This window comes from Petaurus breviceps, unplaced genomic scaffold, assembly GCF_028583685.1.
Source record: "Petaurus breviceps papuanus isolate PSGF00001 unplaced genomic scaffold, PetGlider_PUasm1.0 90760, whole genome shotgun sequence".
Lineage (NCBI taxonomy): Eukaryota > Metazoa > Chordata > Mammalia > Diprotodontia > Petauridae > Petaurus > Petaurus breviceps.
This window is the reverse complement of record NW_027187338.1, coordinates 10,991,556-11,005,205: the sequence shown is the minus strand read 5'-3', so window position 1 is coordinate 11,005,205 and position 13,650 is coordinate 10,991,556. Positions and strand designations below refer to the sequence as shown.

At 49.9% G+C, this 13,650-nt stretch overlaps 1 protein-coding gene across 2 annotated transcripts in view; it reads left to right on the top strand.

The window, feature by feature from the left end:
- Nucleotides 1-13,641, top strand: part of FOXO6 (forkhead box O6) — a 29,035-nt gene extending 15,394 nt beyond the window's left edge. For both annotated transcript variants that reach the window (XM_069068151.1, XM_069068150.1), the window contains one exon: nt 11,819-13,641. In XM_069068151.1, coding sequence (XP_068924252.1) covers nt 11,819-13,216 — 1,398 coding nt within the window. In that variant the 3' untranslated portion in view covers nt 13,217-13,641. The remainder of the gene's footprint in view (nt 1-11,818) is intronic.
- The last annotated feature ends 9 nt before the right edge of the window (nt 13,642-13,650 follow it).

Below are 13,650 nucleotides of genomic sequence, written 5' to 3'. Positions count from 1 at the left end.
CTTGTAACCTGAGTTAGGGGGAGAGGGGGGTCACTATGCACCGTGGGTGGCACCTGCCCCTGAGCAGATGTGTCTGGGTGGGACCAGGCAGGGTAGGGAAATTGGTGCTGATCCAAGGAAGCTGAAAGGCAGTACTCCTTTCTCCCCTCCATCCTTATTGGTAGGAGCTTCTAGTGGGCTCCTGGCCCTCCCCTGTTTTTGCTCCAGTGCTGAGTACAAGCAGCTGAAGGTCCCAGAATGCCTGCCTGTGCAGCAGGCAGACCTTGGACCTTGCCCTGGTTGCTTCCCCTTAACTCCCACTCCCCCTACCCCTTGGTCCATTAGGCCTTGGGGGTTGTCTGCCTTTCCTGGGTGGCTGGGCCCCGGGAGAGCAGATGGTTCTCACTGGCTTTGAGCCAATGGCCCAGGCCCATAATCCACAGGAACCCAGGCCCTGTGGGGCTGGGGAGCAGCTGCCAGGCCCCACCCCAGAGCTGGCCGCATGGCAGGGGAGGGTGAGGTCACAGCAGCTGCTCTAAGGTCCAAGATCCCCAGGGGGTGAAGCTGTTGGAGAGAGAGAGGGAGGAGCTGAGAGACGGGGAGGAGGAAGGGGGTGGGATAGGACCTGGTGCCTGAGAGCCAGACCTAGTATACTTGGGCAGGCAAAAATAGGACTGACCTCCCCATCACCACCACCACCTCCACCACCTCCCCATGGTTAAGTTCCAGCAGGGACTACCATACACATTTACCCTGGAGGCATTGCTATAGAACTTAGAACCCAGAATGTCAGAGCTGGGAGGCCCCTTAGAACCCAGAATGTCATGGTTTGGGAGGATCTTTAGGGAACAGAAGACATCAAAGCTGGAAGGGCCTTTAGAGATTATCAGAGCTGGGAGGACTCTTAGAACCCAGAATGTCAGAACTGGGAGGGATCTCAGAGATTATCAGGATTTTTTTTGTATCATGGATCCTCTTGGTTGTCTGGTGAAGCTTGGGCCTCTTCTCAGAATAATGTTTTTAAACACATAAAATAAAATATATAGAATTACAAAGGAAACCAATTATATTGAATTACAGTTATCCAAATACACATTGTTTAAAAAACAAGGTCCACAGACCTTGGGGTTAAGAACCATTGTGTCTAGTCTTAATAGCCTTGCTTATAGATTATAGAGGTCCATAAAGAAGGAATTTCCCAAAGTTATGTAACTTAAGTGGCCCCGTAGGGACTAGAACCCCCAAATTCTGGCCTCCTAGTCCTAAACCCTATGTGTTTCCACTGAATCTCCTCTAAAACAAGGTCACTATCCTATCTGTGACCTGCAGATCTTAGCATGAGCACCAGCTTAGCAGAATCCTGGGGCTGCCAAACCTCCTTTGACACTCGCCCAGGTCCAAGACAAAGTTCTGTGGCCCCACCTCAGCCTTCCCTGATCTCCCCTTCCCACTGGGCTCAGAGGAAACTCTGAGGCTTGTGTTTCCAAAGCCCTTTACCACTCCCACAAAGTTCCCAAGCCCCCTTTTTTTTTCATTTTTCTGAGTTCCCAGAATTCTTGAAAAGTCTCAGACTGAGTGCAAACCTGCCCCAGAAGCTGGAGGGAGAGGAAACTGGTGCAGGGGTCTAGGGAGTGAGCCGCCTTACACACCATTCAGCCTTTTCTAGATGTTTGCCACCCGTCATTTGTAATCGTCCTTCTCTCTACTAAGCATTACACAGAAGCATTCAGCAGTGGAAAAGAACCATGAACCTGGAGGCAGAGGATATGAGTTTGAATCCCAGCTCTGCTACCTGTGTGACCTTGGGCAAGTTACCACATGTCTCTAGCCTCTCATCTGTAATATGAGGGGTTTAGATTAGGTGGGGTATAAGGTCCCTTCCAGCTCTTAAACCAAGGTCTTCACCTCCAGCCCCTTGAGATGAGCCTTTTTGTAGTGCTGCCTAGTCTCAAGCTTTGGATCAAGTGAGAGAAGATTTGTAAAGTGCTCAACACAGCCTGTGGAATGTAGTAGGCATTTTACTAAATGTTCCTTCCCTATACATACCCTGAGTTTCTGCCCAACAAGAAGCACATACAGATTTCCTGGCAGAGGTGGAGGGTTATTTCAGCTGTCAATTTCACTTGTCAGTTTCCTGGTTGTTGACTTCTGTGTCTCCCCAGTCTCTCAGCTGAACCTTCAAACTCACAGGAATCTAAAACTCAGTTCTTTTTTTCTGGATCTCTAAGGTCTCCTCAGGCTCTTATATTTAAGGATGCTGCAGACTCCTTAGGATTTGTGTCCCATCTACCTGCTTTCCAGTCTGCTGCCGGTTTAGGCTTCCCATATTCTAAGGTCCCCTGTTTTCAGTATGCTCCCTGCCACATCTTAAGGTGTTCATTGTCATCCCTGTTTGAGAAGGCTTCTCTTACTGCCTCATCCACCAGCTCCCAGGAATGGGAATTCCCTGAAATAGATCACCTTTACCTCTTAAAAAATAGATAAGTAGTTAACATTTATGAAACACTTACTATGTGCCGAGCACTGTGCTAACATTTACAGACATCCCATTTGATCCTCATAGCACTGGGAGGTATTATTCCCATTTTACAGATGAGGAAACAGAGGCTTAGAGTAGTGAAGTTACTTGCCCAGGCCTTCATGCCAGGAAGTGTCTAAATTGGAGTCTGAAACCTGTATTGCTGACTACAAGTCCAGTACTTTAACCACTATACCACACTGCCTCAAAATAAGGTCACCCCGTCAGATAAAGGAGTTGTGTTGTTGTTGGATAAATGAAGTCATGCTGCTGGATAAAAGAGGTTGGACTGTTGAACAAAAGAGCTAGGTTGGTGTGATGGAAGAAGCAAAGGACCTGGGTTTGAATCTTCTCTTAGCTACTTATTAGCCAGGTGACCTTGGTTTAGTTACTTCACCTCTCTGAGCCTCAGTTTCCTCATCTGCCAAATGAGGTGGGATGGACTGGTCCCTTTCAGCTCTTACTCTAGGGTCCTGTCACTCTTAAGGATCAAAGATTTTTACTATAGAGTAAATGTGATGCTATCAAATGAATAAGGTGGTAGGACCAGGTAAAGAAGGCCCTGCATTTTATTCTCAGGGTATACTAGGCTATAATGCCATTGAAGAATAGGGCCAAAGTACAGTAGGCCTTGACCCTGCAGCTGTGAGACTTGGGTTTGGGAAAAACTCTTTGGGTTCCCTCTGCTCCCTGCAAATCTACCTCCCAGAGGAGGTCTTGATTTTGGTGGGTGAGTGGGAGAAGTCTAGGATCATCCTGGCTTTGGACTTGGAGAAAAGGGTCCAGGAACCAAGGTAGCAAATGCATATCCCAAATGACAGAGGCCCTAAGGATTTGAGAACCGGAGCATATTCAAGACCTGAGGCCCCAGCATATCAACCTGAACATGTCAGAGGTGGAATTTGAGGCCTGAGTGTGTTCATACCTGGGTCTGAGTTCTAGGTCCATGCCTGGGTTCAGGGGTGTTCATTAAACCCAGCAAGAGATTTTTCCTTCACTTCTGTGAACAAGCTCAGGGGAAAACTGCATCTCTGTCTTTATGTCTGTCAGGGGCTATGTTCTCCCCCTCCTCTGTGCCCCAGACAACCCCTCCAGTTAAGGCACAAGCCGACTCATTTCTTCTTCCCTGGACAGCCACACCCCCTCCACCCCTGCCTCCCCAGCTCCCACCACCTGAGGGCCCTGAAATCTGGGCCCTCTGAGGTCTCTGCCCTTCGTGGTGAAGGTTGCTAGACAATAGCACCAGGGAGTCCTGCTTACAGCTGCCTGGAAGAGGCTGTAAGTCTATTGAAAGTCTTCCTCCTCCTCCTCCTTCTCCTCTTCCTGCTCCTCCTCCTCCTCTTCCTCCTCTTCTTCCTCCTCCTCCTCCTCTTCTTCCTCCTCTTCCTCCTCCTCCTGCTCCTCCTCCTCTTCTTCTTCCTCCCCTTCCTCCTCCTCCTCCTGCTCCTCCTGCTCCTTCTCCTCCTCCTTCTGCTTCTCCTTCTCCCCCTCCTCCTCCTCCTCCCCCTCCTCCAGCTTCCAGGCCTGAAGGAGGTAATGGAATGTGATGGGAGAGGAGCCCAGGATGGTTGAGGGGGAAGGAGCCCTGGGTGCAGGCCTTGGGAGCTCTGTGCCTGAGGGGGCAGCAGGAGTTCTGGGGATCTGGCTTCATTTCCCACATCCCCTTTGTACCCTGGGAACAGAGCTTTGAATGGAGAGTTGAAGATCTGGGTCATGATCCAAACCCTGTCATGTGACATGGAGCAAGTATCTCTTTCTGGGTCTTAGTTTCTCTCCCTGCAAAATGAGGGGTTTGGATGAAACACCTAGGTACATTCTGTGGCTTCCGAAGCAAGTCAAAGGAGGAGGCAGCTTGCATAAAGGATGCTCCCTTGAGGGATGGTGGTGAGTATGGGGAACTCCTAGGGGATCACCTGCAGGGAGTGAGGCTAAGGGTAGCCAGGTGCTGTATTAGAGAGGGAAAAAGAGGTGGGGTGAGCCCCTGGGGCCCATAGTATGGGGGAAGGGTTGCCAAGCACCGAAGCTCATCTCGTTCTCTGTCCTGGGGGAGCCCAGGCCTATTGGGAGGTGTCGTCCCCAAGCCAGCAGCCAGCCTGGGCAGGCAAGCCAGGCTTCAACCTGCTCCCATTCCCCTCCCATCAAGTGTGTCTGGAGAGCATGATAATAATAATATGATATTTTGTATTTCTATTGCCCTTCAAGTTTTATAAAGCCTTTTTTTAACAAGAACCCTGTGAGGTAGGAATTAGATATATTCTTTCCCCCATTTTACAGATGAAGAAAAGAAGACCTAGAGAGGAAAAGTTTCATATCCAAGGTTATGCAATAAGCTAATGGCTGTAGGACTCTAGTCAGGGTGTCCTTGACTATAGTTCCAGTGTTTTCTATCACATAGCTCATAGACTATCAGAACTGGACACTGGACCTGAGTCCAATATTCTCAATTTACATGTGAGGAAGCCATCTCAGAGAAGTTAAGCGATTCGCCCAAGGTCTCACTATAAATGGTAGAAATCCACTATGCTGCTGACCATACATCCAGATCATGAAAAGTGTTAAATCCAGAACTAAAGAATTTTAGAATTTGTCCTAGAGACAGTGGGAGCCACTAAAGATTTTTGAGCACTGTTGTGAAGAGGTCAGATGTGAGCTCAAGGAAGACATCTTCAGAGGAAGGAAAGCCAACTGAAAGGCTGTTACAGTAATCCAAGGGAGAGGTGATGAAGGACTGCATAAGGTAGTGGCAGTGAGAACAGAGAAGAGAAGGGGATAGATGGGAGAATTATTTCAAAGGAAGAATTTAGCGAGTGATCCGATATGGTGGATGCAGAAGAGGGAGAAACCTTTAATGCCTCTGAGGGTTTAAAGCTTGGGTACTTAAAAAGTTGGTGGCACTAAGGAAGTTGGGAGAAGGAGCTGCTTTTGGAAGATTATAAATTATAAGATTATAATGGCAAACCACTTCAGTATCTTTGCCAAGAAAACCCCAAATGGAGTCATGAAGAGTCAGACACGACTAAAATGACTGAACCACAAATGGTCATATTGAGCTTTAACTTTTTTGGTGGGACACTCAGGGGAAAGCATGCAAAGAGAAACTGGAGATACAAGTCTGGAATTGTGGCCAAGAGGCCAAGGCAGGTGAGGGTGGAGAGGAGACAGTACTCTTTGGAAGACTTTAGAATAGGGATGAAAAATGGGCCTGCATTTGGGGAACCTTCAGAAGAGAAAGCCATGAATGCACCCAGGTGTCTCATCCAAACCCTTCAGCCACAGAGCTCCCAGGCCTGTACCCAGGGCTCCTTCCCCTTCAGCCATCCTGGGCTCCTCTCCCCATGAATGAAACAGAAAGGTAGTTTTGTCACAAAAGGCAGGTGGGAGGAGGAAAGGCCCAAGACTCAAGGCAGTGAAGGATTTCATATGGCAGTGGGGAAGCCAGCTTGCAAGGACTTGGAGAGTGAGGGATGAAGAAGGAGAAATAGGGAATGTAGCTGCTTTAGAAGGAGGGGAGGAGCGGATGGTAGCATCAGGGATTAGCAGGATCCAGGGAAGGTGGTGCTGGACTTTTATTTTTCCTTTTTAAAGAATTGGAAGACCTTTATATAGGCATAGAGAAGGGAGAGATTGAAGATGCACTGAGCTGAGAATAGCAATGGCTGATGTTTCAAGCTCCTAGAGTTCATGTGACTTTATAGTAATTATAGTTCACATTTATATGAAATCCATATATAATATGTTTATATTATTTGTTGTTCAGATGTTCTTGGCAAAGATTCTGGGAATGGTTTGCCATTTCCTTCTCCAGCTCATTTTATAGATGAGGAAACTGAGGCAAACAGGGTTAAATGACTTGCCGGAAGTCACATAGCTAGTGTCTGAGACCAGTTTTGAATTCAGGAAGGTGAATCTTCCTGACTCATTTTAGATAGATAGATAGATAGATAGATAGATAGATAGATAGATAGATAGATAGATAGATAGATAGATAGATAGATAGATAGATAGATAAACACATGTATGTGTATGTATAATTATATGTCTATGTACATATAAAACATATATATGCACATATATGTGCATATATAATTATGTAGTACTTCAAGGTTTGCATCAGAATATATACATTATCTCATTTGACCCTTACAACAACATATAAAATAGATGCTGCTGTTCTCCCCATTTTCTAGATAAAGAAAATAAGCTTCAGACGATTTATGTGACTTACACAAAGTCACATAATATATAGTTAACACCTATCAAATGCTGATCTCTAGCTGAGTCAGGATTCAAATGCAGGTTTTCCTGATTTCAAATCCAATGTCTGAATCCACAGATATAGTTTAGCTGCATAGGTAAAATATTTAGCTTCAGCAAGTGAGACTAGAAGGAAGGGGGGGGGGGGGGGGAAGAAAGGCAATTAAATAACCATGGTAACTACACTGATGTGTCCTTTTGATGTGCTTTCCTTACAGTAACCCTGCACAGTGACTTGCCTAGGTTAACCCAGCTAGTGTCTTAGGCTGGATTTGAACTCAGTTCTTCTTAACTCAATGACCATGGCTCTATCCACTGTGAGCTCCATACTTGTTAGCACACTTGATCACTGGGATACATAGAGCACAAATAGAGGGGTTTGCTTCACCGGGGAGGAGGGATATCTCATATTCTGAGACTTGAAAGAGAAGAGATTGTAGGTAGTGAGCAAAAGATAAGGAAGCTGGAATCACTTAGACCCAGATTATGGAGGAAAACCAAGATGGTGAGGTGACTGCATACCATGTCATGTGGGGTTCAGCTGAAGACCAAGGTGGCTGTCTTCTAATATTTGAAGGGCTGTCCCCGGACAAAGGAATTAGCCCTCATGCTGTGTGACCCCTGAGGACAGAATTAGAGGCATCTGGGGGAAAGTTGCAGAGAAATAGATTTTGGTTCCATGTACAAATAAGTTGCTAATAATGACAATTACCCCAAAGTGGAATGAACTGCCTAAGGAAGGTAGTGAGCTCCCCTTCACTGGGAGGCTTGAAGCACAGGTTAGGACACTACTCAGCCAGGGAGACAACTTGTATGAATTGGATCAGCAGCCTCCAAAGTCCCTCTGGACCCTGAGATTCTGAGGGACAAAGAAATAGTTGTAATAGAGCGGGATGAGTCCTGGGTTTGAGTACCCAGACCTAGAATTGACTCCTGAGTCTTTGAAATCTGAATCTTGAAGAATTTGAAAAACTATTATGGAAAAGAGGAATTAAATTTCTTCTACTTGGCCTCAGGGAGCAGTATCAACAGGAAGAAACTTTGTTCCTTATTGGCCATGTGCCTTTAACCTTTGTGAGTCTCAGTTTCCTCATCTGTAAAATGTCCCTTCCATATCTAGGGCTCAATGAGTCTGTGACTTCCTCTAGGTCATCCTTCCCTGAATGGGGGAAGCTTCTCCAAGCTTCCCTGGTGAAGGGGTTCCTATGAAAGTCCATGTCCTAGACCCTGGACTTTGTTGGCTTATGCTCCCTCCCAGGGAGGGCTTGTGGAGATAGAGCTCTGTAAACCATTAAGCAGTTATGCAAAGAGGCTCAGAGATTTATGGGTGAAAGGGACCTTAGAGGCCAACAAGACCAACCTTTTCATTTTTACCAATGAGGAAATCAAGTCCCAGAGAGGGTTACATAGTCTGAGGCGAGATTTAACCCAGATCTTCCTAAATCCAAAGCCAGCACTCTGGCCTCTGTACCACACTGCCTCTCAGGAAAATGTAAGTTCATATTAAGATAATGTAAAAAATAATAATAATAAATACATAATATAATAATAATTTAAAATTCCCAAAAAAAGATAGTGTTTGGGGGGCTCAGTAGGGCCACTGGTTCTCTGCCATGAGGCAGCTAAGCAGTGCAGTGGATAGGCATCGAATGAGGAAGATCTAAGTTCAAATACAGCCCCAGACACTTGCCAGCTCTATGACCTTGGGCAAATCACTTAACCTTTGCCTCAGTTTTCTCAACTGTAAAATGGGAGTAATGACAGCACCTACCTCCCAATGAGACAATATTTGTAATGAACTTAGCATATCTCCTGGCACATAATGGTAGGTGCTTCACAAATGCTTATTCCATGTAGGGGCCTGGGGGGAGCACAGTAGGCTCATAGGCAGCCGAAGCGGGGAAGGAACCTGGAGATGGAGGTCCAGTAAGGACGTGACCAGGCTTCAAGTCAAGCTTTAGGGGGTGAAGTGAGAAAGGGTTTGAAGGGGAAAGATGAGCTGGCACTGAAGGCCTAGTCTGAGACTTTGTTAAGTGGGGCCTTGGGATCCCTGTATAGGAATGGGGCAGCTAGCCATGGGATCTCAGAGTTAGGAGGGAGCTATCAGGTCTGGAGTCAGAGGACTTAGGTTAAGTTTTCACTATGTTACTATGTGAACTTGGGCAAAGTCACTTCACTGCCATGGGCCTCGGTTTCCTCATCTGTAAAATAAGAGATTTGGACTAGTTGAGCTCTGAGATCTACTCCTTCTAGATCCAGATCTACAATCCTCTGATCTCAGTTGACATCTAATTTAATTCCTACCAGAAACCCCCTCTGGCATCCCCAACAAGTTGTCTTTTAATCTCTTTGAATACCCCCAGTGACAGGGAACTCACTACCTTTCCAGGCACTGATTAGTAAAAAGCTCTTCTGTATATTGAGCCTAAATCTGCTTCCCTGTAACTTCCTCCTTTTGCTTCTGGTTCTGCCCTCTGAAGCCAAGGAGAACACATCTGATTCCTCTTTCTTATGGAAGATCTCCAACCACCCAAAGACAGATTTTGCCTTCTCTTCTCCAGGCTCAGTATCCCTCATCTCTTCAGCTCTTCAGAGAGTTGTGCTTCTAGGACATTCACTAGCCTGGTCATCTGTCTTGGGACAATGCTCAGCTTTGCAGTGTCCTTCTAAAACATGGTGCTCGGGACCAAGCCCAGAGCTCTAGATGGGTTTTAATCACACACCATCTCTGGGGAACTGAGAGATCTTTTGGGGGGTTAGAGGAATTGGGGTTTCTGTAGAGTTCAGCAGATCACAGTGGGGTGGAGGTGCCTCTGTAAGGCCTGAGCAATCAGTCTCTCTGGGGTCAGAAGATCTAGGCAGGGAATGGGGTTCTCTGTAGGATCTGGTGGGACCCAGGCCTCTCTCTGTAGCCAAGGCCTCTCCTAGTTTGGAACCTTCAGAGCAGCCTAGACCTGCCTTGACTCTTCTTGAAATGCCCATCAGGTATTCCCCCTCCCCCTCTTCCCCGTTGCCCCCCACCTCTCTGGCCCCTCCTGCAAAGGGTTAATGGCCTTCCCTACCTGCAGTTGCATTTTAAAGCTGTGAAATTAAAGCACGTAATTTATTCTCCCCACACACGAAGGAGCAATTAGTTCTAAACAGGGCTTAATCAGTCACTGCGAGATTGATTTCTGGAGCCCGGATTTGCGGGCTGCTGGCACTGTGCCAGGCAAGGAGAGGGAGGCATCGGGTGGGAGTTGGGAACCATTACATAATGTGCTGGATGGTATGTGCGTGTGGGGAGGCTGGGGAGAAGGCCCCTCAGGATCTCCCAGTGCCAGGGCCTGGGCCAGGGACCCTAGATGGCAGGGAGGGAAGGAGAAGCTGAAGCTTTTCTCTGAGGACTCCCACTCACCTTGGTCAATCCCCCTCCACCTCCACCTAAGTGGGAGGAATCAGGTGTTTGTGGCAGGCAAGAGGGAGCTGTCCGTGGTTTCAGACTCCTCTAGTGAAGTCCCCTTCTTACCTCTCTTCTGGCCTCCCAGACTCAGTCCCCCCCAACCTTATCACACACCCCTGTAGCTAGCCTTAAGGCCCCTGGGGGATCCCAAGAGGCTTGAGAGCAGAGCTGATCTACTATCCCTCAACCCCTGATCTCCCCTTTAATAGAAAGCACTCCTGCCTGGCCTCCCAGGAAACATGCAAGGCTGAAGAGGTCACATCATCATCTACCTGGTTCTTTCCCTCTGTTTTCAGGGAAACCCCAGGTTGCCAAGGGGAAGTGCCACCTCCCAATTCCCAGATGGAGAGCACTCCTCTCCCAAGACTTAGGACTTCCCTGTGAATATAGCAATGGGAAGATTCTGGTCTCCCTGCCCTTATGGACTCTGGGCTCCTCTTGGGTCCCTCAGGTCCAGGGATCCTCATCCTTCCCTCTAGATCCCAACATACCCACCACCCCTCCTGCCAAGGTGAGCTGGAGGACAATACTGCCAACAAAACTTTTAGGACCAAGCTCACCTACTACCTGATTTCTCAGTTTCCTCCTCTGGGTATCAGTCAACCAAGCATTTATAAGTGCATGTTCCAGCATGGTGCAAGGTACTGGGGATACAGAGAAAAGCCAAAAAGAAAATGAGATTGGACTAAATGACCTCTGAGATTCCCTCTAGGTCTTAGTCTCTACAGGTGTTATGGGGGGGACACTGGGAGTAGAGTGCTCCTCGGTGTGCTGTCACCCACCATGCCCGTACCTAAGGCCCAGCCTGGCAGCCCTTCTTTAGGAAGATCCCCCTGATCCCTTCTTTGGGACATTCCTCTGTTGTGTGTCTCCCATGACTTTGGGGAGAGGCAGTTTCTGTAAGGAAAAGGAGCATTCCTGCAGGACTTGTCTGCCCCTCCATCCTTCATTTTTGGTCAAGGTGAACCCCATGGCAGCGAAGGGAGGCCTCGTGTTCAGGCAACTGGGGGTGGGGATGGATAGGGAGGGGTAGTCTTCTCTCTCCTGATCCCCCACTAACCAGAGCTCTTCTTTCTCACCTTCCCTTTTCTTCCTTTCCTGATCCTCTTCTTCATTTCTCTCCCTTTCTCCCCCACTTAATTTCTTTAAATCCTCCTTACCAATTCTCTTCTTCCCATCTCTCCTTTGTAATTCTCCCTTTCTTTCTCCCTCTCTTCCTACTCTCTCCTCTCTGTTCTTCCTCTCTCCCAACCTCTTCTCACCTTCTCTCCATCTCTCTCCCCACCTCTTCTCTCCTCTCTCCATCTCTCTCCCCATCTCTCCCTCTCCTTTCTCCATCTCTCTCCCCATCTTTTCTCTCCTCTTTCCACCTCTCTCCCCATCTCTCCTCTCATTTCTTTATCTTTTCATTTCCCTCCCACTCTCCGCTCTCTCCTTCATCTCATTTCTCTTCCCATCTCTCCTCTCTTCATCTTTCTCTCCATTTCTTATCTCTTCCTCTATATCGTCCTTCTTCTTTCTCATTCTCTTCCTATCTCTCTAATCTCTCCCTCATGATCTCTCCTCTCATTTCTTCCCATTTCTGTCCTCATCATTCCCTGCTCTCTTCTTTCTCTCCCCTGCAGAATTCCATTCGGCACAATCTGTCTCTGCATACTCGTTTTATCCGAGTGCAGAATGAGGGCACAGGCAAGAGTTCTTGGTGGATGCTAAATCCTGAAGGTGGCAAGACGGGCAAGACGCCCCGGCGCCGTGCTGTGTCTATGGACAATGCCAGCAAGTTTCTGCGCATCAAGGGTAAGGCCAGCAAGAAGAAGCAGATTCAGGCAGTTGGGCCTGAGCGGGGGCCCCACAGCCCCCCAGGGGCGCCCCCACCTGCTGCCAAGTGGTCCTCCAGTCCTGTCTCCCATGGCCCTGGCCCTGGCCCAGCTGGCAGTGATGACTTCGAAGCCTGGGCTGACTTCAGGGGTCGACCTCCACCCCCACCCCCACCAGGGTTGGGCTCCCGCATCTCCCCCCTGCTGGCGGGCGGGGGGCAGCCGGATGAGCTAGAGGATGAGGAAGCAGCCCCTTCCTCTCCACTCATGTACCCCAGCCCCTCGAGTGCCCTGTCACCAGCTCTGGGTGCCCGCTGCTCTGTGGAGCTGCCCCGCCTCACTGACCTGGCTGGGCCTCTCAGCTTACATGAGCCAGGCCTGGCCGACAGCCTCCTGGATGACCTCCGGGACAGCTATGGTCTGAGCCCACCACCCCAACCGCCACCTGGCTTACGGGCCCGTGTCCCCCCAGCCCACGGCTACACCTTCAATGCCAAGTGTGGGGGTGCAGCTGGTGGCGGCAGTGGCCTGGGGGGCTCCTACTGTGGAACTATCTACAGTCAGCCTGCCTTGGGTCCGCTGCGCCGCCTGCCCATGCAGACAATCCAAGAAAACAAGCAGGCGGCCTTCGCGCCCTTCCGGCCTGGTCCCTTGCAAGGCCTGCTGGCCTCACCAGCTGGGCCACCCCCACTGCCCCCAGCCAGGCCCCACAGATCTGGCTCTCTCCTGGGCGGGGGCCCCGGGGAGTTGGGACTTTCGGCAGCGGCAGTGTATCCAGCCCACGGCCACCCCCCACCCAGCCACAGTGCCTTAGCTCACCCCATCAGCCTTATGACGCTGCCTGGCGATGCCTGCGGTCTTGGAGGACTGGCCCACCCAGGCCATCCAGCTCCATATGGGAGTGGAGGTGGGCCAGCAGGGCCCACAGGCCTGCTGGAGGCAGCGCTTCAGGGCCCTTACACAGCAGGCACTGGGGGCCATGTGCCGCTGGCCGGCCAGGACCGCTTCCCTGCTGACCTCGACCTGGACATGTTCAGCGGCAGCCTAGAGTGTGATGTGGAGTCCATCATTCTTAATGACTTCATGGACAGTGATGAGATGGACTTCAACTTTGACTCGGCTTTGCCCCCACCGCCCAGTGGCTTGGCAGTGGCTGCCCTGCCCAGCGGGCCCCCACCCCCCAACCAGAGCTGGGTGCCTGGCTGAAGGAGGCCCCAGGGGGGAAGGGGGGGCTCCAGGACTCCTGCTGACTCCTGGGGACAGTTCAGGAGCCAGCCCCTCCCTCCTGGGCCCCATCTCACCACTTGGACTGCGAGAGCTCCAGGAAGGGCCTACCTGGCCTGGGCTGGGCTTGGGAGACTCTGTCTTGCTGCTGCCATGGGGAGGAGAGGGGCCTAGCCCAGCTTCCCCAAGCTTCCCTGCACATCCCTCAAGGGTCCCCTTGCTCCTCCCTGCTGCAGGGCTCTCCCCTCTCCCTAGCCCTTACATGGAACACTCGGTCCAAGCCCTAGTATCCCAGACTCCTGGGCCTAGAGAGACAGACCGCAAGGGGCTTCAGGGAGGAGTGAGGGCCCAAAGCCCTGGGCTCCAAGGCCCCAGCCCTCCCCCCTCACCTGCCCCTAGGCCTCACCCCCAACTGG